Source organism: Typopeltis vanoorti, chromosome 19 (assembly GCF_054136105.1).
Source record: "Typopeltis vanoorti isolate ZY-2024b chromosome 19, IOZ_Tvanoo_1.0, whole genome shotgun sequence".
Lineage (NCBI taxonomy): Eukaryota > Metazoa > Arthropoda > Arachnida > Uropygi > Thelyphonidae > Typopeltis > Typopeltis vanoorti.
This window is the reverse complement of record NC_143567.1, coordinates 35,225,752-35,251,137: the sequence shown is the minus strand read 5'-3', so window position 1 is coordinate 35,251,137 and position 25,386 is coordinate 35,225,752. Positions and strand designations below refer to the sequence as shown.

The window sequence follows — 25,386 nt, the reverse complement described above, 5'->3', positions numbered from 1 at the left end:
AAACCATCAGTACTCTTGCATCCAAGGCCATAAGATCATTTACAACCAATGCCTTAAACATTGATCTTCATATAATCCTTTAATGGGACGAGGACAACCTTGTCGTGTTCACTTCCACCAAAACACAGTATTGCCTTTTCCCTTGCAGAAGTGATCCTAACTCACCTTTAACCTCAGTAATACACAAATAACCAGACAAGATCAGATTCTTTTACTTGGATTAATGTTTTTCTCTAGTCTCTCCTGGCATAAACACATCACATCAATAGCTTCCTCAGCATCCAGGAAACTAGGCATTTTCTTTTGTTCAGAAGGCTATTTTACACCCAACCAACTCCTAACTGTATACAGTGTTTGCTTTCCATGATGAGTTTTTTGATTCCATGGAGGTCTGGTGTTAATAATAATAATAATAATCCCAAATTCATCCACGTTTAGAATACTTCTCACATGTTTAAGGTGGTGCACAGAAACACTTCCCTTAAAATCCTTGATGCAGTCTAAAGGCATGCAGTTAGGCTCATACATGATTCCTCTTTTACACACTCACTTCAACTTCTATTTCACAGATGCAGTGTTTCAGCACTGTGTCTATTCTACACAGTACCGTTGAGAGGGTGTAGCATAGAGGCAGCCTGCCTCATGGTGATGCTTAATAAGGGCGCTCGTTCAGCCATATTGCAGTAGGCGCCGTCACTACACTAACAATTCCTATTAGCGTATCAATTGCACGAAAGAAGCTTTTCCAAGCTTAAACTGATTAAAAATGATTTGCGAACAGCAATGACCCAAGAAAGATTGGTTGGTCTAGCAACTATATCGATAAAGGTGGACATAGCTTATGATTTAAATTTAGAAGAGCTTATAAACAGTTTTATTGTGTGATATCCTCATAGAGCAAACACTTAATATTATTTTGTAATCGTTTTGCATTAATGTTTCTCTTGTAATAAAAACAAAATAGCAATTGGAGATTTTCTTATATTTTTGTCTTATAATCTATCAGGGGCAATATTTAATTGTTTGCCTCAGTACGATCTAATCTGGCGACAGCCCTGATTCTACAGATCCTTTCATGGTCACTGCTCCAGTGAATTAGCAACCATCATTCCTCCACTTTATGTTGCACCTGTTAATACAAGAGCTTCAGGTGTCCTGCATCCATTTACTGTGCAACTACAAACACACCAAACCTGCTTCTATTCATCCTCTTTTATTCCATCCACCTCTGTAATTTGGAACAGCCTTCTTCAAGAAGTATTCCCAAACAACTACAATCTGCACCCCACACACAGCACTGATGTGCCTATAGATCCCTCAACCTCTTGTGTATAGGATAAATATAAAAACAAAAACAAAAAAAGATAAGTATAAGCATGTGGTGTATGGGAAAGGGACTCACTCTCGAAAGAGGAAAGTCAGTTGTGGTGTGTCACCGGGGTCTGTTTTGGGACCATTCTTATTTATTTTGTATATTAAGATATTGAAATAAGCTTTACTAGTGATGTACAACTACTTTACTAGTGATGCAAAACTGGGGAGAATGACAAGGAATCAAGCAGATGTGGCAATACATGAGGACTTCAATAGATTGTATGAGTTGGCAACAGTATGGAACTGTCAGTTCAATGTTACGAAGTGTAAGGTTCTGAAATTTGGTAGGCAACAATGGGATGCAAAAGTATACATTTGTTGGGGAAATTTTGGTGGAAGTTGAGGAGAGAAGGTACCTTGGAATTGTGGAGGACAAGGATCTGAAGTTCATAGGTAACATTGCAAAAGAGGCTTCTGACTTGTAGAAATAAAGAGGTCCTAGTTCCATTGTACAACGTCTTGATCACCTATTGTGCACAGATTTAGTTCCCTGGGTTTTCATGGTGATGAGGATATGTATTGAAAACAGTACATAGAAGACTGATAACTCGTCTTTGGGATGTGAAGACAGATTAAGGGAGAAATGCAGTTTGCAAAAGCCTTGTAAATAGGAGGAAGAGAGAAGATATGATTGAGACATTTAAGTTGTTAAAGTGTTGTTACCAGTTTAATGTGGAAGAAATTTTTCATAGAATGGGAGAAGGGATAGAACAATTGGACATCCCTGAAAGTTGTATAAGGAGGGTATGAGCAGAGCATAAGGAGCAAACTATTATGTGTGGCGGGTGAATGGAATGCGTTGCCTAACATTGTGGTGAATATAGATACGTTGAATGAGTTGAAAGTGTAGTTTGATGGTCTTTGTGTGTGTGTGTGTGTGTGTGTGTGCGCGTGCGTGCGTGCGTGCGTGCGTGCGTGCTTGCGCGCGTGCAAGCAATAGTATATACCTCCTGCAATGAGGCTTTTGACTCAGTCGAGGTCTGGTGTTAACAATAATAATAATAACAGTTACTCTTCCATTCATAATGTCACATAATAGTTTGTAAATAACTGTTCATCTTCTAGCACTCAGATCACAGCATCACTATGCAGACTGAACAAAAGCACATTCAAAATTAACTGGCTGTCTATTAAATGGTTTGTAAAACTAGATTGACTGAATAGTAGTTTAAAATATAGAATAATACTTAAATGTATATGGCAGTATAAAGGGCTGTCAAATATCATTATTCTAATTTTGTAAATACTGTTATTTTAGAATTATTCTGCACACTAATAATTTCATTCTCACTCTGGTTACTATTAATTCTCTTTTACACAGTGATGTTTCAGAAGAACTGATAGACCATTGTATGTTTACTGCCCAAACCTCATCACCAGATCTGTTAATTAGGACTTCTGGTGAAGTACGTCTTAGTGATTTTCTTCTTTGGCAAAGCAGTTATTCTGTATTGTACTTCCTAAAAGTGTTATGGCCACAATTTACAATTTGGCATTTATTTGGTGCTATTATTTACTATCAACATAATTTTCCTGTAATAGAGGTAAGTCATGCCTTCTGTTTCATTAATTAAATTATAAATAAATTTAAATGAATAAATTTAAGTATAAAAAAAAATTGAGATTTTCTTACACATCAATAAATCTGCTTGAATTTAGTATTACTAGAAGAGAAAGAAGTTGCATAGATGAGATGCCCTGAAATGGGAAGGGCAGGCCAATTCTATATGAGAATATGTGGAAGTATAATAATAATGGAAAAGGAAAGGTTCTGAAGCAACAAAAGTAAGTAATGACTTTAAATTAGAGAGAAGAAAGGAATCTGTTAATGTGTTTCTTGAAGAGTTGGACATAGTAAGTCAAGGACTGACTGTATATATATATACAGGGTGTTCGGGATAAATTTGACATATTTATAATTAATTATATTTTTCCGTAAGTTACATGTATTAACACACACTTCTCTTCATTTAAAAGTTTGGACCCTTCTTCATTCATATACAAGATGTCAGAAAGGATGGATAGCTGGAACCCACCTGAATCATGGAAGAGAATAACTTGTATCATGATGATTCGTGCCCGCCATCAAAATAAGGATATTACGACTGCTGCCCAATGCTCCCTGAATACAGTAAAAACAATCAGGCATGAACTAGAGACTTGCAATGGTGACTACGAGGATGTAGCAAGAAGAAAGATCCCTAGCAGACGATCTGATTGCGTTCGTACAGCAGAATTCCTTGCAAATCTGCAGGAACAGGTGTTGAAGAACCCTGGCATTGGAATTCGGGCTTTGTTCGTGGAGTTGCTAACTGTAGTCAAGCCCTGGATAACAAGGGTAGCCAATGGTAGGCCGTATGTATGGCAGCAGGATTCGGCCCCTTGCCACACCTCTGGGAAAAGTCAAAAATGGTTGTCTGAAAATTTCTACGACTTCACCAGTCCAAATGTTTGGCCTCCAAACTCCCCAGACCTTAACCCCATGGATTATTTTGTATGGGGCGCAGTTGAAAAAGACACCAATCGCACTTCCAGTAATACAAAAGCCCAGTTAATGGATAAAATTAAAACAGTTTTTGCGGCCCTTCCCAGGGAGACTGTAGCATCAGCTTGTTCGAGGTTCCGAAGCAGAATTGAAGCTGTGATCGATGCTAATGGTGGTTATTTTGAGTAAATCTTGTTGATAGTATTGTAATTAACTCTGCCTGTAATGTTTTTTTGTCAATTCATTAAATTTAATAGATACAAAGAAGATTTTCTTTTTCCTTACGAAACTGTCAAATTTATCCCGAACACCCTGTATATATATACAGTCAGTCCTTGGCTTACTATGTATGTAACTTATGATCACTCATACTTACAACAGCTATCCCATTAACAGGTTCACTGAATATCACCTCATTCCTAAAACCATAGACCAGGGAGTTATTGCTACTTTCAAGGTATACTATTTAAGAAATACTTTTACTCAGACTATTGCTGCTACTGAGGGTAAGAAAACCCTCAGATACTTTTGAAGGGCTATAATATCTGGCAGATGCAGCATGAAATGAGATAACAGAAGAGTGTATGAATGGTGTTTAGAAGAAGCTGCTTAAAATATATATTCACATTTGCAGGATTCGACTAAAATGAAGGCTTACAAATGGTTGGTGAAGAGATAGTATTGCTTGCTAGAGTTACAGTTGGACATAGACAATAAAGGTGTAGAACAGTTGGCATAAGCTGTGGAAGAAGAAGAAGAGCTCACAAATGAAACTTTGTAGAGATAGATGCATATAAAATTAAGAAGAAGAAGAGAGAGAAAAGCAGAAGAACATGAAGCCAAGTCTCCAAAAAAAAAAGGTTTCCAGTGAAAATATAGACAGAGGAATTTACCTGAGTTAATAAGACAGTTCAGTGGTCTGAGGAAATGGATCTCAACAATGAAAGATTTAGCAAAGTAGATAGAATGATGCAAGATGCAATTGCTTGCTATGGAGAAATTATGCAGAAAAGAAAAGGAAATCTGTGCAGATTAACTTGGATGTAATGTACACATTTTAAAGAAGCTCACTCCTGCTTTCATCTCACTGGCTGAAGATGAGCCTAGATTTTCCACAAGTTATGCATCTGGTGAACAGTCTTCAGAACACTTTGTTATAATCCCTGAATTTGAATAACTTGCTGATTATCTAGCCTTACATGCTTCATCTGATGAATTGTCCAATTAATAAAGCAGTAGCTGTGAAGATTTACTCTTGTTCCATGTTTCCATTTGATCATTTTACTGATAAGTACACAGAAGAATAGTATACTTATGTTTAATTATTTATCATAGTATAGTACTGTATACAGAAATTGTATGTTATAATTTGTACATTGTATTCTTCATTACAAAGAGTAAAATTAGTTAATAAATATAACAAAGTAGTCCTACACATTTTAGCATTCAGGCTTGTTAATTAACATATTTTTATGGTTCATATAGTGATTTCTGACTTATGATCTATTCGACTTACGATGGGATTGAGAGATGGGATTATCAGAACCAAACCCTGTCATAATTCGAGGACTAACTAGATATGACCCCCATCTACAAAAGGTAGCAAATAGCTATAGTGCACTGGTACCATTGGTAGACTATGGGTTAGGTAATCTGGAATCTCTGCCCTAGAGACTACATGTTTCCAAGTATCTTCAAATTTCCAGTAGATAGGATGGTGGTTTTCTCACACTGTACAATGAAGTTCATCTACCACCTAAAGGAAAAAGAATTCTGAGTCAGAGTTGAGCCAGTGATCTATGCATATATATATATATATATATATATATATATATATATATATATATATATATATATATATATATATATATATATATGTATATAAAGGTTTAATGACTATTACCGAGAGAAAAGATGACAAGATATATTTAAAAAAGATACTACTAGTTTACTAATTTCGTTACATGAACATCCTCAGGTATCACAATCAAAGAAGTATATAAAAAATTACAGAGACTTAAAATTGTACTAACAGAACAAGTATAAAAAACAGTAGCGTGTTTGAAAAAAATGCAAGTATGAGTTCCAAACAAACGAATACTACGCGCTGTCGCGAGTGCGCCGGTACTGAACAGAAGCAACGTGTGCGTCAGAGAGATTGTAACTCAGGATGTTGTTGATATGAGAGGAATCTAGAGAAATTTCCCTAGATTCAACAATCTTTCTTTCGAGTTCATCGTAGCACACATGGATGTTAGCAGTTTGAGTCCAGTTTACAATGTGCTGGCGGCCTTCGTCTCAGTTAGCTGAAAAGAGAACGTGGCTAGAGAGAACACTAGCTCTAGTCCTGTTATAGGAGATATCTCTACGGTATTCATCCAAACGTAGAAGGATGGATTTAGCAGTCTGTCCATAGTATGGCTTTCCGCAATCACATAAAATCTTGTATACTCCTGGAAACTGAGTAGGAAGATGTTTCTGTTTATGTTTGCTAAGTAATGAACGAAGTTTTGGAAGCGTAGTGAAGCACGTTTTGAAGTTGAATTTCTTGAGAATCTTTGCCAGTTTTGGTGAAAGAGAGCTGATGTAAGGCAAGGAGATGAAGACTCTTGGGGAAGAGGGATCTTCAGAAGTAGTTGAGTGCCTGGGGGAAAGAAATTTGTCAATTTTCTTTGGAGAGAAACCATTGTTAATAAACGTTTTTTTAAGAAAACGGAGTTCATTTTCAATTTCTGTTTCTTCTGTAAGTAATGATTTGGCTCAGTGGGCTAAAGTGGAAATAATACCACATTTTTGTGGGGGATAATGATGGGCGGAAGCATGAAGGTATCTGTCAGTATGAGTAGGCTTTCTAAAAATTGAGATTTTAATGCTCTCAGCACATCTGGTAAGTTTGAGGTCTAAAAAGGGAAGGCAGTCATCTGATTCCAGTTCGAGGGTGAAAGAGATTTTTTCATGGCACTTGTTTAGGTGGTCCAAAAATAAATAGAGGTTATTGAAACCGTCTTCCCAGATGAGGAAAATATCATCAATATAGCGGTACCAGACTTTTGGTTTAAAGTGAAAGGAGTTAATAGCTTTTTCTTCAAATTCATTGAGAAATATATCCGCAAGAATCGGAGAGAGTGGGCTGCCCATAGCCAGACCTGAGTTTTGTAAGTAGATCTTGTTATCATATTAGAAATATCCTGACTTTATGCAATGGGAGAGAAGAGCAAAGAGTTTTTTGATAATTTGTTCTTGAGCAGGAACATTTGTAAAGAGAGAAACAATATCAAAACTGGCCATTAAATCTGTTTTTTTAAGTTTGATGTCCTTGATTTTAGAAACAAAATCTGCAGAGTTTTTAATATGTGAAGAAGAAATTCCAGAAAGATTTCTTAGAAAACTCGCTAGAAATTTGGAGATATTATAAGTGGGAGAGTGTATGCCCTCAACTATAGGTCTGAGTGGGCAGTTATTTTTGTGAATCTTGGCGAGACCATACAGTCGAGGTATCAAGGGATGAAGTGACCAAAGAGAAAGCCGAATGTTTCTTTGTAACTCTAAGGTGGTTTTTAATAAATTATTAGTTCTATTGTGTAGTTCCATTGTAGGGTCATTAGCAATTTCTGAGTAGGTATCACTATTTAAAAGTTCCAAGATTTTATTATGGTAATCAGACTTGTTTAAGATGACAGTTGCATTCCCTTTGTCTGCTGGAATGATAACTATGTTACTATTATCTTTTAAGGACTTGATAGCTTTCCTTTCAGAGTAAGAAATGTTGTCAGGTGGAGGTCTAGCTTTATTTATACAGAAAATTGCTTCCATATGGAGGAGGTTAGCGTCTTTGTTTGGTAATAAACAATTGTTTGGTTATTAAAACCTTTGTTTGTTTATTTCCATTTTAGCCCACCGAGCCAAATCATTACTTACAGAAGAAACAGAAATTGAAAATGAACTCCGTTTTCTTAAAAAAACGTTTATTAACAATGGTTTCTCTCCAAAGAAAATTGACAAATTTCTTTCCCCCAGGCACTCAACTACTTCTGAAGATCCCTCTTCCCCAAGAGTCTTCATCTCCTTGCCTTACATCAGCTCTCTTTCACCAAAACTGGCAAAGATTCTCAAGAAATTCAACTTCAAAATGTGCTTCACTACGCTTCCAAAACTTCGTTCATTACTTAGCAAACATAAACAGAAACATCTTCCTACTCAGTTTCCAGGAGTATACAAGATTTTATGTGATTGCGGAAAGCCATACTATGGACAGACTGCTAAATCCATCCTTCTACGTTTGGATGAACACCGTAGAGATATCTCCTATAACAGGACTAGAGCTAGCGCTCTCTCTAGCCACGTTCTCTTTTCAGCTAACTGAGACGAAGGCCGCCAGCACATTGTAAACTGGACTCAAACTGCTAACATCCATGTGTGCTACGATGAACTCGAAAGAAAGATTGTTGAATCTAGGGAAATTTCTCTAGATTCCTCTCATATCAACAGCAGCCTGAGTTACAATCTCTCTGACGCACACGTTGCTTCTGTTCAGTACTGGCGCACTCACGACAGCACGTAGTATTCGTTTGTTTGGAACTCATACTTGCATTTTTTTCAAACACGCTACTGTTTTTTATACTTGTTCTGTTAGTACAATTTTAAGTCTCTGTAATTTTTTATATACTTCTTTGATTGTGATACCTGAGGATGTTCATGTAACGAAACTAGTAAACTAGTAGTATCTTTTTTAAATATATCTTGTCATCTTTTCTCTCGGTAATAGTCATTAAACCTTTTTTTATAATATTCCAACCGAGTAAAAATGAATTTTGAAAATATATATATATATATATATATATATATTACTCAGATCTTTTTTTTTTCCCATTGTGGTATCATTAACAAAACACTCAGTATCTTTCTTTCTCTAGAAGATTCTGAAGAAATATAACTTTGACCCATGTTTTTCCCATCAACAAACTGTCTGTTTTCTTACCATCCACTAAAGATAAACTCTCACCTTTATCTCTTCTGGGTGTGCCCTTAATAGATGCAGCAGAGGAGTGGCAAACTGGTTGTATTAATACGCCAGTAATCCCTCATTAGGAGGGCACTCAACCTGTCCTAGGATGGACGAGAAGGATAGGATAGGATGATGGCCAGAATGTGTTGAAAGTGAGGCTGGGATTATGAGGATGCATTAAGGAATTTGAGGACAGAAAGGAACTGTACATGAGAGATGGCTTGCATTTGAATGAGGAAGGATGTAGGCATCTGGAGAGAATATTATTCTCTGAACAAGTCAGTATGTCGATGCAGGAAAACTAGAATTATCAGAGTGAATGGTAGCAGGGGTGACCTTTTGTGGGAATAGTCACTTGGGAGAAGAGGAAATACATTGAATACATCATGTAATACTGAATCCAATGGAGTCTGGAGGGAATAATGATAGGTATAGAAACAGTGACAGTTCTTTGATGATTCTTTGTACAAATGCCAGGAGTATCTGGAATAAAGGAGATGATTTGGTGGTGCTGATAGTCTCAGCCCATCCAGAGATTATTGGGATCACTGAGAAATGGTTGACTTAAGATGATATTCTGACAAGAATAGAAGTAGCAAGGTATAGTATTTTTTGGCAGGATAGGAATTGCACACATGGTTTTGGTGGAGTACTGCTTATGATGAGTGATAAGTTGTGTCTTCTCAGAGTGGAGGATTTGAATACCAGTGGCACTAATGCTTTTGAGAGCATGTGGTGTGGGGTGGAGGTGAGCAGGACAGAATATTTAGGGGGTGTTGCTATAAGACAGGGAGCATAGGTGAAGAGAAGGAGATGTTTAGGCAGTTGAACTTAGCTATTGCAAAAAGAATGATTGTTATTCTGCATGTAGTAAGGGAATGGAATTTCTGGAATTCTTGAGGGACTCTTGGATTTCTTAAATATCTTAAGCAATATGTAGCAGAAGCAACATGAAGTTCAAGAGTTTGGGATTTGGTCATAACATCAGAAGATTTGATTATAACTGAGATAACATCCCCCCCCCCCAGTTGGAGAGAGAGTGATGCTCACTTATTCTAATACTTCTTATATTAGTACACAATCATAACACTCCCACTCTCTTTGAGGCCATCCCACCAGTACCATCACTCCTTACTCTAGCTGCTATACTGTGCCTCTCACTCTTTAGCCTGACCACCTATTTCCTTAATCCTGTTTTCATTTTAGTCCTTTCTTTTAGTGTTACACAGTGGTCATAACACTCCTCATTTTATACATAACTATTTTAATTTCCTGATGTTTCGACCTTCATATTAAGGTCATCATCTGGAGTATACACAAATATACAAGGACAAGCTGAGTTACATTTCACAGTATGCTAAAGAGACAATGATTTGATCAATGGTTATTCTACTGGCATGACCTCTAGTGAAAATATAATATATATATATATATATATATATATATATAAAATACAAATAAAATTTAAAAAATTAATTAATTAATTAGAAACTACATCAAAGCTATATTTTATTTAAGATAACATCAAAGAAACATTCTTTCATATAGATAGTTTTCTTACAATAACAACGATAGTCCTAATTTAACATGACAGTTGTTATATTAGATTTAAGATTCTGGATTATCTTCAGTCTTGTTTATAGTTAACTCTTAGGGAGAAAGGTTTTGTGAGTAGAATATGTGCCTTCCACATGCATGGGATTTTTAAATCATCAGTATTGTTCAGATTAGGGTGGTCAATAAGAATCTCACAGGCTTCCTTAAATTTACGTTCATACCATGTTTTGTTGTGATGAAAACAACTGGTGCTTTTCCATCAATTCTATGCCAAGTGTTCAGGGCATGATCAGAAAGGCCAGCTTCACCATAGTTATCATATTTAATGTGTCGTTTATGTTCCTTTTGTCTGATAGGAACTGTGCATCCTGTTTCCCCTACATATGATAGATTACAGGTGCAATAAATACGGTATACTCCAGGGTGGGGCCAGCGGAGGGAGTGAGTCTTTGGATGAGTTGAGTAAGCTTTTTTGATTTTGCAGGTTTAAAGGTGGCTTTAATGTTGTATTTCTGTAGTATTCTGTTTATTTTATCTGATGTCCCTTTAATGTATGTAATGGTTATAGTTTTATTGTAGTCTAGTTTTATCTTTGTTTTTTAGTGAGGTCTTGTAGAGAATTTTGTTGATAATGTTGGCTGTAACCATTTTTTTAGGAAAATAAGTATTGCCGATAACTTTAAATTCATCTTTAAGCGCTTGTTCATTGGAGCATATCTTCAAAGCCCTGTTTTTTAGAGTATTAATGACACCTAGTTTTTGTGTTGGGTGGTGGTAGAAGTTTATGTGTATATATCGGCTAGTATGTGTTGGTTTCTGGTAAACAGTGAAGGAAAGACTGCCAGAAGGAAGACATGTGACAAGTGTATCTAGAAACGGAAGTGTGTTCTGCTTTTCAATCTCATTTGTGAACTGTATGCGTTTGTATTGTTTTAAAACCAGACTTTTGGTTTTAAAGAAGAGTAATCTAGAGCACATTGCTCAAAATATTCCATATAAAAGTTAGCAATGGGGGGAGGGATAATGGCAAGCTCATGACTCTGCCTTCTTTTTGTAGGTAGAAAGCATTTTGCCACACAAAATAACCAGAACGTAATACATGTGCAAAGAGTGCCGTGATATCCAGAGGGAATTTATCCTGTAAAAGAAGGATTGTGTCTTAATCCTGTTTCCAATTGCCTTTCACATCCATCTCATCCCCACCTATGCATTCCATCACTTTGTCCTGCCTTAATGACATCGTCAACCTTGTATTCTTCTTCTTTCTCTTTCTTTTTCTTCCACAATCTGCTTCACTGTACCAAACTACTTCACAATCTTTGCTGATTGTTAGCTACACCAGCTTCATTTGATTCTGTGTTTTCTCAGCAAACAGTGGTTTCTCTAAATGCCCAACACCAAACTCATTCAAATATAATCCATCAGCCATAAACAATTCTAATACTAATTTAGGAATTCTCATACTCTAATTTAACAACAGGGCAATTTGCTCTATCTTTAAATAGGGCAAGTCCCAAATAAGTGGAAAGAGGATAAAGTTGTTCTGCTTCACAAAAGAGGAGTCAGCCTCTGAGCTACAAATGACAGGCTGATATCTGTGTCAGGGGTTGTGATTAAGTAGCTGGGATTCAGATTTGGATTGATAATACCAGTATTCTCTGTGATGGTCAGCATGGGTTTATTAAAGGGAGATTTTATTTTAGCAATCTGCATATGTACTACAGTATAACAAAGTGACGAATCACTGGATAAACAAGGATGCTATACATTGAAATACTTCGATATTTCAAAAGCCTGTGATAGATTGCTGCACAACAAATGTAATTAAACTGGAATGGATGGGACTAAATAAAAATGTGAGGTGAATAGGTAATTCGCTATCAGATAGGCATCATCAAGTTGGGTTGTGTAGGGGGAGTGATATCCCAAAAGAGGAAGGTCACCAGTAGTGTGTTACAGGAGTTTGTTTGGGATCATTATTGTTTAACTTGTTTGTTAAAGATATTGGAACAGGCTTAACTAGAGATACACAACTGTCTGTAGGTGATGCAAAGTTGGGAAAAACTTTGGAAAACTATGAGTAGTAGAACATATGTTGTGACCTCACAGGAAGATCTGAATAGACTATGAAGTTGGCACGTGAGTAGAGCTACCAGTTTAACACTGCAAAGTGTAAGGTCTTAAAATTTGTTAGGGTTGCAGAGTATACAATTAATGGGGAAATTTTGAAAAAGGTGAAGAAGACGAGCAATCTGGAGTGGTGTTGGACAATGATTTGAAGTTTAAAGGTCCCACTGCTAAAACTGTGAGACATTGAAACATTTTATGTCAATAATGAGGAGGAGAACCTTAATATGCAGGATCAAAGAGGTTATGCCCTTGTTTAAGTCCTTGATCCATATGGACTACTGCGTGCATATCACTTTTCAAGGGGATGAGGATATTTTAAAGACAATCCAGAGAAGATTCACTCAGTTGTTGATGTCAGGTCTCTGGGATATGAAGTGAGAATTGAGGGAATGCAATCTGTACAGCTTTGAGAATAGAAGAAAGAGAGAGAGAGGGATATGATTGAGATAATTTGGTTAGAGATTGTTATCAGGAAAATTAATTGGAGGAGAATTTTCTTAGGTTAGAGGGACACCAAAGTAGAACAAGAGGCCATTCCTGGAAGCTGTTATAAGGAGGATGTGAGCAATGGAGAGAGAGAGAGAGAGAGAGAGAGAGAGATGAATATTCTTTGCATAGAGAATGGTTAGGGAATAGAATGCATTGCCTGAGAGTGTGGTTAGTGTGGAAACTGTGAATGGGTTTAATAGGCAGGGTTTGATGATAATTTTTTCAGAATGTGCTCATTCTCACAATAAGTCTTTTGACTCCATGGAAGTCTAATAATAATAATAATAATAATAATAATAATTATTATTATTATTTTTATTATTATTATTATTATTATTATTATTATTATTATTATTATTATTATCCCAACAGGACCTACTGGTTTACTAAATGTTAGTCATTTAATGTGCTTAAAATATTTTAATTTTAATTTTTGTGAAGTGAATGTGTAGTTTAATGAATTTTAAGCTGAATAACGAGAACTATTTATTTTGGTTTTGTCCAACTAGAAACTGAAAGGAAACAAATCCGATGCCAAGTGGATTCCAAAAGAAAATGAAATAAATGCAAATAGTGAAATTGATGCTAATTTAGAAAAATACATTGGAAAAGAAAAAATAGCAGGATTTTCCTATAATCTTGAAAACCTGAATGTTAGGACTAGGAAATTCTTAGAATATATTCAGAATAAGAGGTACCAGCATATGCTGAAGTTAACAGAAAATACTTAATAAAGTTTTGTGATATATGTAATTATACAAGTTAAAATTATCCTCATTTTGTTACAATGTATATGGTTCTTATGCTGTAATGGTGCAAGATGAAAATAAATTCTTTTGTCAGAATCTGAATCACAATGTAAGCATTGTCTGTTTTTGTTCAATTCTTTATACTACACTATTCCAAACTATCTAGTGCACGCACGCATGCATGTACACGTGTGTGTGTGTGTGTGTGTGTGTGTGTGTGTGTGTGTGTGTGTGTGTGTGTGTGTGTGTGTGTGTGTGTGTGTGTGTGTGTGTGTGTGTGTGTGTGTGTGTGTGTGAGAGAGAGAGAGAGAGAGAGAGAGATTATTATTATTATCTGACATGCTCATGGTAAAGAAAGAAAAGGTGCAGTATGAGAGAAGTTTGGCTGGTCAGGCCAAGGTTAACTCAAGGGAATTTTTTCGCTACATGGCAAGCAAGAGAAAGAATAATTATGGCAGGTTGACGCTGGTGGATAGTCATAGTAGCAGAATAACAGCTGCAAAGGATATAGTGAAATTATGGAACGAGCACTTTATTGGTGTATATCATGCTGTTGCAGTATATAGATAGATACCATGCAGTATATAGAAAGGAGGCAAGTATTAGGAAAATTGAAGCGAAGGAATCAGAGGTGTATCAGGTGTTGGTTGGGTTAATAAGGCTGTGGGAATGGATGACACATCACCATGTATTCTTAAGGAATGTGCACCACAGTTGGCTATGCCCTTGACCTGGTTATTTAATGAAAGTCTTGCAGTAGGTAGGTTTCCTAAGGAGTGGAAAGAAGTCAAAATAGTACCACTCTATAAGCATGGTTCTAGGACAGGAAGTCTCCAATTATAGACCAGTCTCTATAACTGTAGTTGTAATCAAGGTGTTGGAGAGATTGGTAAGGAATAGAATACAGAATTGGGTTGATGGACATTGCATTCTTTGTGATGTTCAGCATTGATTTGTAAAGGTTAGGTCCCATTTTAGCAATTTACTTGCATTTTATAAGGTAACAAGTGTGTTAGATAAGAGAGAATCATATACAGTGATATTCTTGGACTTTGCAAAAGCGTTTGATAGATTACCACATGATAAAGTTGGTGGACAAGTTGCAGAGGATGGGAATAGATAGTATATTGGTTAGCTGGATCGGAGATTGGCTCTCTGAACGATATCAGCAGGTTGTGTATGATGGAGCAGTGTCTTAAAAAAGGAGGGTAACTAGTGGTGTGGCTTAGGGTTCTGTTTTTGGGCTCTGCTGTTTAACTTGTTTGTAATCGATATATGATGTGGACCGTGATGCAAAGTTGGGAAGAATTATAAGTAGCACTGCTAATGTTAATTCTCTTCAGGAAGATTTGAATAGCCTTTTTACTTGGACAAAGGAGTGGAGTTGTAGTTTTAATATCAATAAGTGAAAGGTGTTGAATTTTGGAGTGCAGAAACATAATGCTGTGTACTATATCGATGGTGCTGTACTGTAGGAAGCGGATGAGATTAGAGATTTGGGGGTGATGGTTGACAGTAGACTGAAATTTAGCAGGCATATTGCTAGCGTTGCAGAGGCTGCACATCATAGTGCTGCTATAATAAGAAATACTCTAACATGTAGGAATAAGGAAGTGGTTGTGCCACTGTATAAAGCACTGGTCAGACTACACTTGGACTATTGTACTCAGATCTGATCACTTGATTTTCAATATGATGTGGAGACATTGGAGAGGGTCCAGAGGTCAGTGACTAAGAAAATATCAGGACTTTGGACTGCTGGCTATGAAGAAGGTTGAAGAAATGTGGATTGCAGAGTTTGGTGGATAGTAGGAAAAGAGGTGATATGATAGAGGCATTTAAGTTAGTGAGAGGATTTTATTGGATTAATTCAGATGAGATTATAAAATGAGTACAAGGTGAGAGGAGAAAAACCAGAGGTCATTTCTAGAAGTTATGTGAGAGTGTGGTGAAGAGGGGTGTGAGATTAGTAGATTTTTTACATGAAGAATTGTCAGTGAATGAACACATTACCAGAATGCGTTGATAATGCAAGGAGTATTAAGGATTTTAATATTCGATATAAATATGTTGTCAGTTGAATGAACCTCCCACGATGAGTCTTCCAACTCCAGGAGGGTGTAATAATAATAATAATAATAATTTGGTAGAACCTATAGTAATCAAACGTTTTAAAGGAACATATGTAATGGATATATTTATACTTATATGGCTCCTACATATAGAAAAATTACAATTGAAAATATAAAATTTTAAATTAAAATTTCAATTTTTATCGAAAAGTCCCACTATATTTCATCCAATGTAACATTGATATCATGTGGAAAAAGACTGGCAACCCCAATCAAAATATGAATCATAAGAATGAGTCATATAGTATGTGCTTACTAGCTTGTGTCTCTGTTGCAGCTAAGATGACAGAATTACACTCTTAGATTTCAAAGGAACAACTGCAAAAGTTTCTGCAGATTAAATAATCTAAAAAAACACAAGCAAAAAATGCTGTGACTGAGATGGAAGCTAGTAAGCTTATGTTATATGACTCATGATTCATGTTTGGAATATAGTTAGTTACTGGTTTTTCTTCCTGATGATGTCCATCATTGGATGGAATATATTGGGGGTTTTTGAATAAAATTCTATATTTTTTCTACATGCATAAGTGATAAAAGTATCTATAAATAGAACCTATAGTAGATGTAATGATTTTATTTGGTATAATTGAATGAGCTTTATGATTGATGTATTAGTTAATTATGTTCTTGGTATTCTCCAATGGGATATGGAAAACTTCAATGCTTTGAAAACACAATCCTGTCTAATATTTTGAAAGAAAGATCTCATTCTTATTTTATAATATTAATATCTCCATATAAGATCAAACTTCTCTTCTTGGGCTAACTTATGCTTCTAGTGTTTTCTGGCACAAATATATCTGCATCATATCATTATGTAATATTTCTGCTCTGGCACCCTTTTACATTCAAAATGCTATCTCACTTGTATTTCTCCTAACACTGTATAAATCCGAAATTTATCCAAACTCAGAATACTATATACTCATATTTAGAAAGGTGCATTAAACACTTCACTAAACACGTTTCATGCTATTCAGAAGAGTACACTAGTTATCAGATAACCTCTCTCTCTCTCTCTCTCTCTCACACACACACACACACACACACACACACACACACACACACACACACACACACACACACACACACACACACACACACACACACACACACACACACACACACACACACGAGAGACTTACAGTAACCACTTTCTCATAGATATGTTGTTTCTTCCTTATTCCTGAGAGGAATATTTTCATGAGCATTAATCCACTGAACTATTATTATTATTATTATCACCATCTGATCTTCATGGAGACAAAGTAGTCATTCACAGGAAGTTCACACACACACTCTCTCATGTAAAAAAGATAATGGAACCAAGCCATAAATCTATTCACAGTTTCTACACTCATTACACTTTCAGGTAATGCATCCCCCCCCCCCCAGTCACTCTTCATATGAAGAACCTGCTTCTTACTTCCCTGTAGTTCCTTCTTACTTCCTTGTCCCCCTCTGCGCTATGAAAAATCTCTTCCACATTAATATGATAAGAACCCCTAAATATCCTATATATCACCTATTTTTCTTCTATTCACAAGGCTCTGCAAATTGCATTCTCAATAGCCACCATAATTTCTCTGCTTTTCTCTAGGTATATAAAGATACAAGTGGCGTTTGGTCACTTGCATAAATTGATTGGCTTCCAGCTATTGAACCAACATTATAAGTCCTCCTCTTTAATTTCTTCAGTTACTATTGGAACTGTTTTCCTCAAGAAAACAGCTTTTTATGAAAGATGTCAACTGGCTCTATTTTTTTTTTTGTAATCATTTGCCCATATATGACAAATGATTTGTATTATATTGTCAGTATTCATATTGTATTATATTTGTATTGTATTATAGTTTTTTTAGCCTCTCATGTTTTTGGTTATAAAAATAATGTATTCCCTTCAGAAGAGTGCATTTTTGCACTTAAAAAAAATTCCACTAATGCCTCCCCCCCCCCCCCATTTATGGAGTAGGCAAGACCACATTAGCTCCATCTAACTTTTGGGATCTGAGGGTAAAGTTTAATCACCATTGGTAGCCAATCAGAAATAGTTGGTCCAAGACTATCACTAATTATAAAGGCATCCAGTGAAGTGTCAGCTGACAAGTGCTTCCATCTCATGGTCCATAATCCTAACACTATATTTATTGTCTGTGAGCTCTACGGTCAATTTTTCTGAGTTTACAGGACAAAAAAAAAACAAGTTTCTGGGAGAAAAAATTGGGAAGCCTAGCACTGAGGGATGCATATGCCACTTCCACTGAGCTACAAAGGCTACGAGTACATTTTTTATATCATATTTTTTGAATCCCTTGATAATAATAATAATTATTATTATTACTAATTAATTAATGATCATAGCTGGAGAAGTGGAAGGAGATATCCACATAGTCTGTGAAATGATCCATCATAGAAGCATTCCATACTCACATCAATTTCCTGCAGTCTAGTACCATCAGTGTAATGCACAGCATGTAATCTTTTCATCCCAAAGTGCATGACTTGACATTTTCTCTTTATCATTAATATACAAATTAAGCACCAGTTACTTTCAGAAACTCTGAGACACTCCACTATTCACCATCATTCTTCTGGATTATACTCCACCATATACTACTCACTTGTGTAATAGTTTTCTGAACTATTACATAAGTTGGGTAGTTGGATCATTTGTACCGACACCTACCAACTGAGTAAATTACTAATGCAGGATCTACCTTTCACAAAGCTGTCCTGCTTGTCATCAAGGAGTATAATATTTCTATAATATACAAACTGAGTAAATTACTAATGCAGGATCTACTTTTCATAAAGCTGTCCTGCTTGCCATCAAGGAGTATAATATTTCTCTCAGCCCATTCCTGCATTCTCCCTTTTCAGTACCTTAACCTCTATTTCTCAGATACCAATTAGTTAGTAATTTGCTACTTCTTTCTTGCTTGAAACCTCCTTTATGTAACTGAATTCCCCTGCACTCTTTCCACTCTCTCTCTCTCTCTCTCTCTCTCTCTCAGAACCTTGTCAGAGCTAAGACTTAAATAGCTTGGCCAACTCTCTTGCACATTTTTTTAACGCAGGGACAATATGTATCCAATCCAATTGCTGTAGTTATATTGATATTTCTTAGTATGTGAATTTGTCTACCTCAATTTTTATATAATTCTGTCACAGCAACTGTAATATCTCCACCTGGATGATAAACACTTGCAAAGCGACACTTAGTAACTTAAGTAACTATTTTATTATTATTATTATTATTATTATTATTATTAAACAAGACCTCATGGAGTCTAAGACTCATCTAGGAGGTCCTTTTATCTCACACACATCTCATCATACCGGGTCTTAAACACATTCAAACTCCTTGCAGACACCACACTCTCAGGCAAGGCATTCCAATCATTCACAACTCTGCACGAAAAAAACCTGCCTCTCACTCCCCTACTCACACCCTCTTTATACAGTTTCCAGGGATGACCTCTGGTTCTCCCCTGATCTCCCACTATTCGCTGTAGAACTTCTCCACCATTGATCCTATAGCAACCCCTTACCAACTTGTAGGTCTCTATCATATCTCCCCTCTTCCTTCTCTCCACTAGTCTCTGCAAATTACATCTTTTCAATCTTTCCTCATACTCGACATTCCAGAGGTCAGAAACTACCTTAGTCAGTCGCCTTTGGACCCTTTCCAACATCTCTTCATCCTTCTGAAAACCAGGTGACCAAATCTGGGCACAATAGTCCATGTGTGGCCTAATCAAAGCCTTATACAATGGAACAAGAATCTCCCTACTTCTACATGTCAGTGTCCTCCTCATCATTCCCAGAAGTCTTTGTGTTGTCTTCACAATTTTGGCGATGTGACCCCTAAATTTTAGATCCTTATCCACTATCACTCCCAGATCTCTTATTTCCTCTACTTCCAACAATATATTCTTACCAAGCATAAATTCTGCATCCCATCTTTGTTTTCCAAATTTTAAAACCTTACATTTTGCAACATTGAACTCACACCCCCATTTGCTTGCCCAATCACTCAATTTATTCAAGTCTTCTTGCAAGGCCACAACATCTTCACTACTCTTTATGGTTCTTCCCAACTTTGCATCATCTGCAAACAACTGAATATCTCCATCCAAATCTTCGCCAATATCATTAATATACAAGTTAAATAGTAATGGCCCTAAAACAGATCCCTGAGGCACTCCACTAGTGACTTTCCTTTTCCTGGATATTGCACCCCCATACACAACTTGTTGATACCTATCAGATAGCCAGTCTCCAATCCAATGCACTAATCTAATATCCAACCCCATCTGCTCTAGTTTGACTGTCAACTTATCATGAGGCACTCTATCAAAAGCTTTTGCGAAATCCAAGTATATTACTGTGTATCCTTCTCCTCTGTCCAAGGAAGCAGTCACTTTATTGTAATAAGTAAGTAGATTACTAAAACATGACCTCCCTTTAGCAAATCCATGCTGTCCATCAAAGATTATACCATTGTTGTCAACCCAACTCTGGATTCTAGTTCTCACAAGCTTCTCCAACAACTTAACCACAACACCCGACACACAGATAGGCCTATAGTTTGATGCTTGAGTTCGATCACCTCCTTTATGAAGTGGCACAATCTTGCCCTCCTTCCACTCTTTAGGGACTTGACCAAGTGCAAGACTCGTATTAAAAAAATATGTCAAGGCAGGTGTCAACTCTCTGGCACATTCCTTCAGAATACGCGGTGATATATTATCAAGTCCCACAGCCTTATTTACATCTAGTTTACTCAACTCCCCAAACACCTCTTGCTCACTTACAGTCAGTCTCTCCTCCCCATCATCAACTGCTCTTAATCTCTCCATGAAGTCACATTCACAAGATTGAAAGATCTTTATGAACTGCTCATTAAGTATCTCCACCACACATTCTGCAACAGCTGTCTTTATACCATTTCCTCCAATCAATGTCATCCTTCCATAATCATTCTTTCTTTTGCTGGCTACATATCGAAAGAACTCCCTAGGATTCTTTTTAGCTTCATTAGCTAACTGCTGTTCATACCTCTCTTTAGCTACTCTCACCAACCAAGTCACTCTCCTTGCCTGGTCTTTGTAGAACTCATGAAATTGGTTACTTCCACTTCTCTTATGCTGCCTCCACAATGCCCTTTTTCTCTGTATTGCATGCTTAATCTCTTTATTCATCCATCTCACACCTAACTTATTTAACCTTCTCACCCGTGGTATACATTTAGACATTGCATCCACTAAATATTTTTTGAAAATCCCCCAAGCTGCATTGATCTCTTTTCCAGCTAACTCCTCATTCCATGCTACACCTGCAAGCTGTCTCCTGAGCTCTTCATAATCACCCCCCTTGTAGTTCCACATATACCCTTTTTTCACAGGGGTCCTTGCACTGCTGGCAACCACCCAAGTAATAACCTCATGGTTACTTTCACCAATTGGTGGATGATTTGATACCTCATTGATAATTACATCCTCCGATGAGATGACCAAATCCAAGACCCTTAATCCTCTTGTGCCCTCTGTTACATACTGTCTGAGGTAGTTATCCCTCAAAAACTCAAGAAACTCATTTTCTTTACTTCCAGTTGCTATCTCTTCATTCCAGTCTATATTGCCATAATTAAAATCACCCATAATGATCACCCTTTTCTTATTTGCTTGGCTTATTTGACTATACATTTCACTATCACCACCATCCACATTACCAGGTCTATAACAACATCCCACCAAGTATTTGATTCTATTCACCTCTATCTCACACCATACTGCCTCAAAACCACTGGCCCCATTTCCCCCTTGCATCTCTACCTTGTATGGACATAACTCTTTCTCTATCATCAATAGCACTCCCCCTCCCTTTTTACCCCTTCTATCCTCACGAAACACATCATACCTTTCCATCTCTATTCCTGTCAGGATGTCATCCTCATTTAACCATGTCTCACTTATTCTGACAATCTCTGGGTGCACAGACGCAATTAGTGCAACCATTTCATCTGCCTTGTTTCTTATACTTCTAGCATTGGTATACAAACACAACAACTCATTTCTGGATCTACAGCTAGTTCCACTGATACCACTCACTCGATGTGATCTCTCCATGCTGGACTGGGGCCATTTCCCTTTCTGCTTCTTTATTTTAGAACCCTTTGCAATTCCATCTGTTTCCTTTTGATCCCTGATCATCCCATTACTTTCCTGCCTACACATTCTCTCACCTCCTCTTGGAGCATCCACCTTTCTCACGCTGTGTATCCCTGTCCACCCTGAGCCTCCCCGTTTCCCTGCTCCTCTTGCACACCCATTCTCTCATTATCTATACTCATACCACTCACTTCCACATTCATTTCCACTCCTTCAATCTCTCCTGTCTTACTCTCCTGCTCTTCCACATCACTCCCCTCTTGATCTGATTCATTCTCTCTATTCACTTCTCTACCTTCCAGCAGCAGTCTCTCCAAGCGACTCACACCATAACCACTCAAATGCAGTCCATCGCTCCCATACAGCTCACTTCGTCCCTCAAACTCATTCCACACATTAACAAACTGTACTCCCATCTCCTCGCACATTTCAGCCAGAATATCATTCATAATCCTTGCTCTCCGCCTCATTTCACCACAATCATACCTAGGCAACACACTGACCACCCTTCCTGTCACACTATTCTCCTTTATCTTTCCAAGCAGTCTCCTGACATTCATTTTGACATGCTCTTTGTTCTCTCTCAAATCATTTGTTCCAATTAATACAATTAACTCTTTTGCTCGTTTTATTGCTTATGTCATTTTACTACTGCTGTTAGCATTGATTATAGTTATCCATCCATAATCATTATTCCTCTTACTCACTACATAGCAAAAAAACTATATTCATATTCACTCTATCTATATTCATATCAACTTGAGTCTTAATTCAATTATATGCATATTCAATTTAACGTTCTGTGCATTCTATCTCTTTCATACCTTTCAAGCAAAGACTGTTATTTCATTTTAGAATTTGTGTAAGTTATCGGAGTTAAACTATGCTGCTCAATACAATTGTAAATTTTAATTTTATTAAGGGTAACAAATTTATTATTTGAAATTTGTAAATTATTAATAGTCCAGTAAAGACACACACACACACTGAACCAGGTTCCTCAATTTTGATACTGCACAGGAAATTATCAAAATAATGGAAACAGCTACAAATTTTTTGAGAATATTTTATTAATAAGCTGTCGGCCCACCTCAGGCTGTTAGAACACCGTTTATTCGATGTCGAATAGACTGATACAAGTCATGTACATAAGATAATAGAATTTGGGACCATTCTTCCTGCAAAATATGTGCCAATTGTGCCTGTGATGTTATTATTATTATTATTATTAAACAAGACCTCATGGAGTCAAAGACTCATCTGGGAGGTCTTTTTATCGCACACACACATCTCATCATACCATGTCTTAAACACACTCAAACTCCTTGCAGACACCACACTCTCAGGCAAGGCATTCCAATCATTCACAACTCTGCATGGAAAAAACCTGCCTCTCACTCCCCTACTCACACCCTCTTTATACAGTTTCCAGGGATGACCTCTGGTTCTCCCCTGATCTCCCACTATTCTCTGTAGAACTTCTCCACCATAGATCTTATAACAACCCCTTACCAACTTGTAGGTCTCTATCATATCTCCCCTCTTCCTTCTCTCCACCAGACTCTGCAAATTACATCTTCTCAATCTTTCCTCATACTCAACATTCCAGAGGTCAGAAACTACCTTAGTCAGTCTCCTTTGGATCCTTTCCAACATCTCTTCATCCTTCTGAAAACCTGGTGACCAAATCTGGGCACAATAATCCATGTGTGGCCTAATCAAAGCCTTATACAATGGAACAAGAATCTCCCTACTTGTACACGTCAGTGTCCTCCGCATCATTCCTAGAAATCTTTGTGTTGTCTTCACAATTTTGGTGATGTGTCCCCTAAATTTTAGATCCTTATCCACTATCACCCCCAGATCTCTTATTTCCTCTGCCTCCAACAATATATTCTCACCAAGCACAAATTCTGCATCCCATCTTTGTTTTCCAAATTTTAAAACCTTACATTTTGCAACATTGAACTCATATCCCCATTTGCTTGCCCAATCACTCATTTATTCACGTCTTCTTGCAAGGCCACAACATCTTCACTACTCTTTATGGTTCGTCCCAACTTTGCATCATCTGCAAACCACTGAATATCTCCATCCAAATCTTCGCCAATATCATTAATATACAAGTTAAATAGTAATGGCCCTAAAACAGACCCCTGAGGCACTCCACTAGTGACTTTCCTTTTCCTGGCTATCGCACCCCATACACAATTTTTTGATACCTATCAGATAGCCAGTCTCCAATCCAATGCACTAATCTAATATCCAACCCCATCTGCTCCAGTTTGACTGTCAACTTATCATGAGGTACTCTATCAAAAGCTTTTGCAAAATCCAAGTATATTACTGTGTATCCTTCTCCTCTGTCCAAGGAAGCAGTCACTTTATTGTAATAAGTAAGTAGATTACTAAAACATGACTCCCTTTAGCAAATCCATGTTGTCCATCAAAGATTATACCATTGTTGTCAACCCAATTCTGGATCCTAGTTCTCACAAACTTCTCCAACAACACCTGACACACAGATAGGCCTATGGTTGGATGCTTGAGTTCGATCACCTCCTTTATGAACTGGCACAATCTTGCCCTCCTTCCACTCTTTAGGAACTTGACCAAGTGCAAGACTCGTATTAAAAAATATGTCAAGGCAGGTGTCAACTCTCTGGCACATTCCTTCAGAATACGCGTTAATATATTATCAAGTCCCACAGCCTTATTTATATCTAGTTTACTCAACTGCCCAAACACGTCTTGCTCACTTACAGTCAGTCTCTCCTCCCCATCATCAACTGCTCTCAATCTCTCCATGAAGTCACATTCACAAGATTGAAAGATCTTTATGAACTGCTCATTAAGTATCTCCACCACACATTCTCCAACAGCTGTCTTTATACCATTTCCTCCAATCAATGTCATTCTTTCTTTTGCTAGCTACATATCGAAAGAACTGCCTAGGATTCTTTTTGGCTTCATTAGCTAACTGCTGTTCATACCTCTCTTTAGCTACTCTCACCAACCAAGTAACCCTCCTTGCCTGGTCTTTGTAGACCTCATGAAGTTGGTTACTTCCACTTCTTTTATGCTACCTCCACAATGCCCTTTTTCTCTGTATCGCATGCTTAATCTCTTTATTCATCCATCTCACACCTACCTTATTTAACCTTCTCACCCGTGGAATACATTCAGACATTGCATCTACTAAATAGTTTTTGAAAATCCCCCAAGCTGCATTGATCTCTTTTCCAGCTAACTCCTCATTCCATGCTACACCTGCAAGCTGTCTCCTGAG

At 37.1% G+C, this 25,386-nt stretch overlaps 1 protein-coding gene across 3 annotated transcripts in view; it reads left to right on the top strand.

The window, feature by feature from the left end:
* LOC150095993 (dehydrodolichyl diphosphate synthase complex subunit DHDDS-like) overlaps positions 1–13,883 on the top strand; it is a 148,382-nt gene extending 134,499 nt beyond the window's left edge. For all 3 annotated transcript variants that reach the window (XM_090409450.1, XM_090409448.1, XM_090409449.1), the window contains 2 exons: positions 2,696–2,918; positions 13,550–13,883. In XM_090409450.1, coding sequence (XP_090265576.1) covers positions 2,696–2,918; positions 13,550–13,771 — 445 coding nt within the window. In that variant the 3' untranslated portion in view covers positions 13,772–13,883. The remainder of the gene's footprint in view (positions 1–2,695; positions 2,919–13,549) is intronic.
* Positions 13,884–25,386: the final 11,503 nt, after the last annotated feature.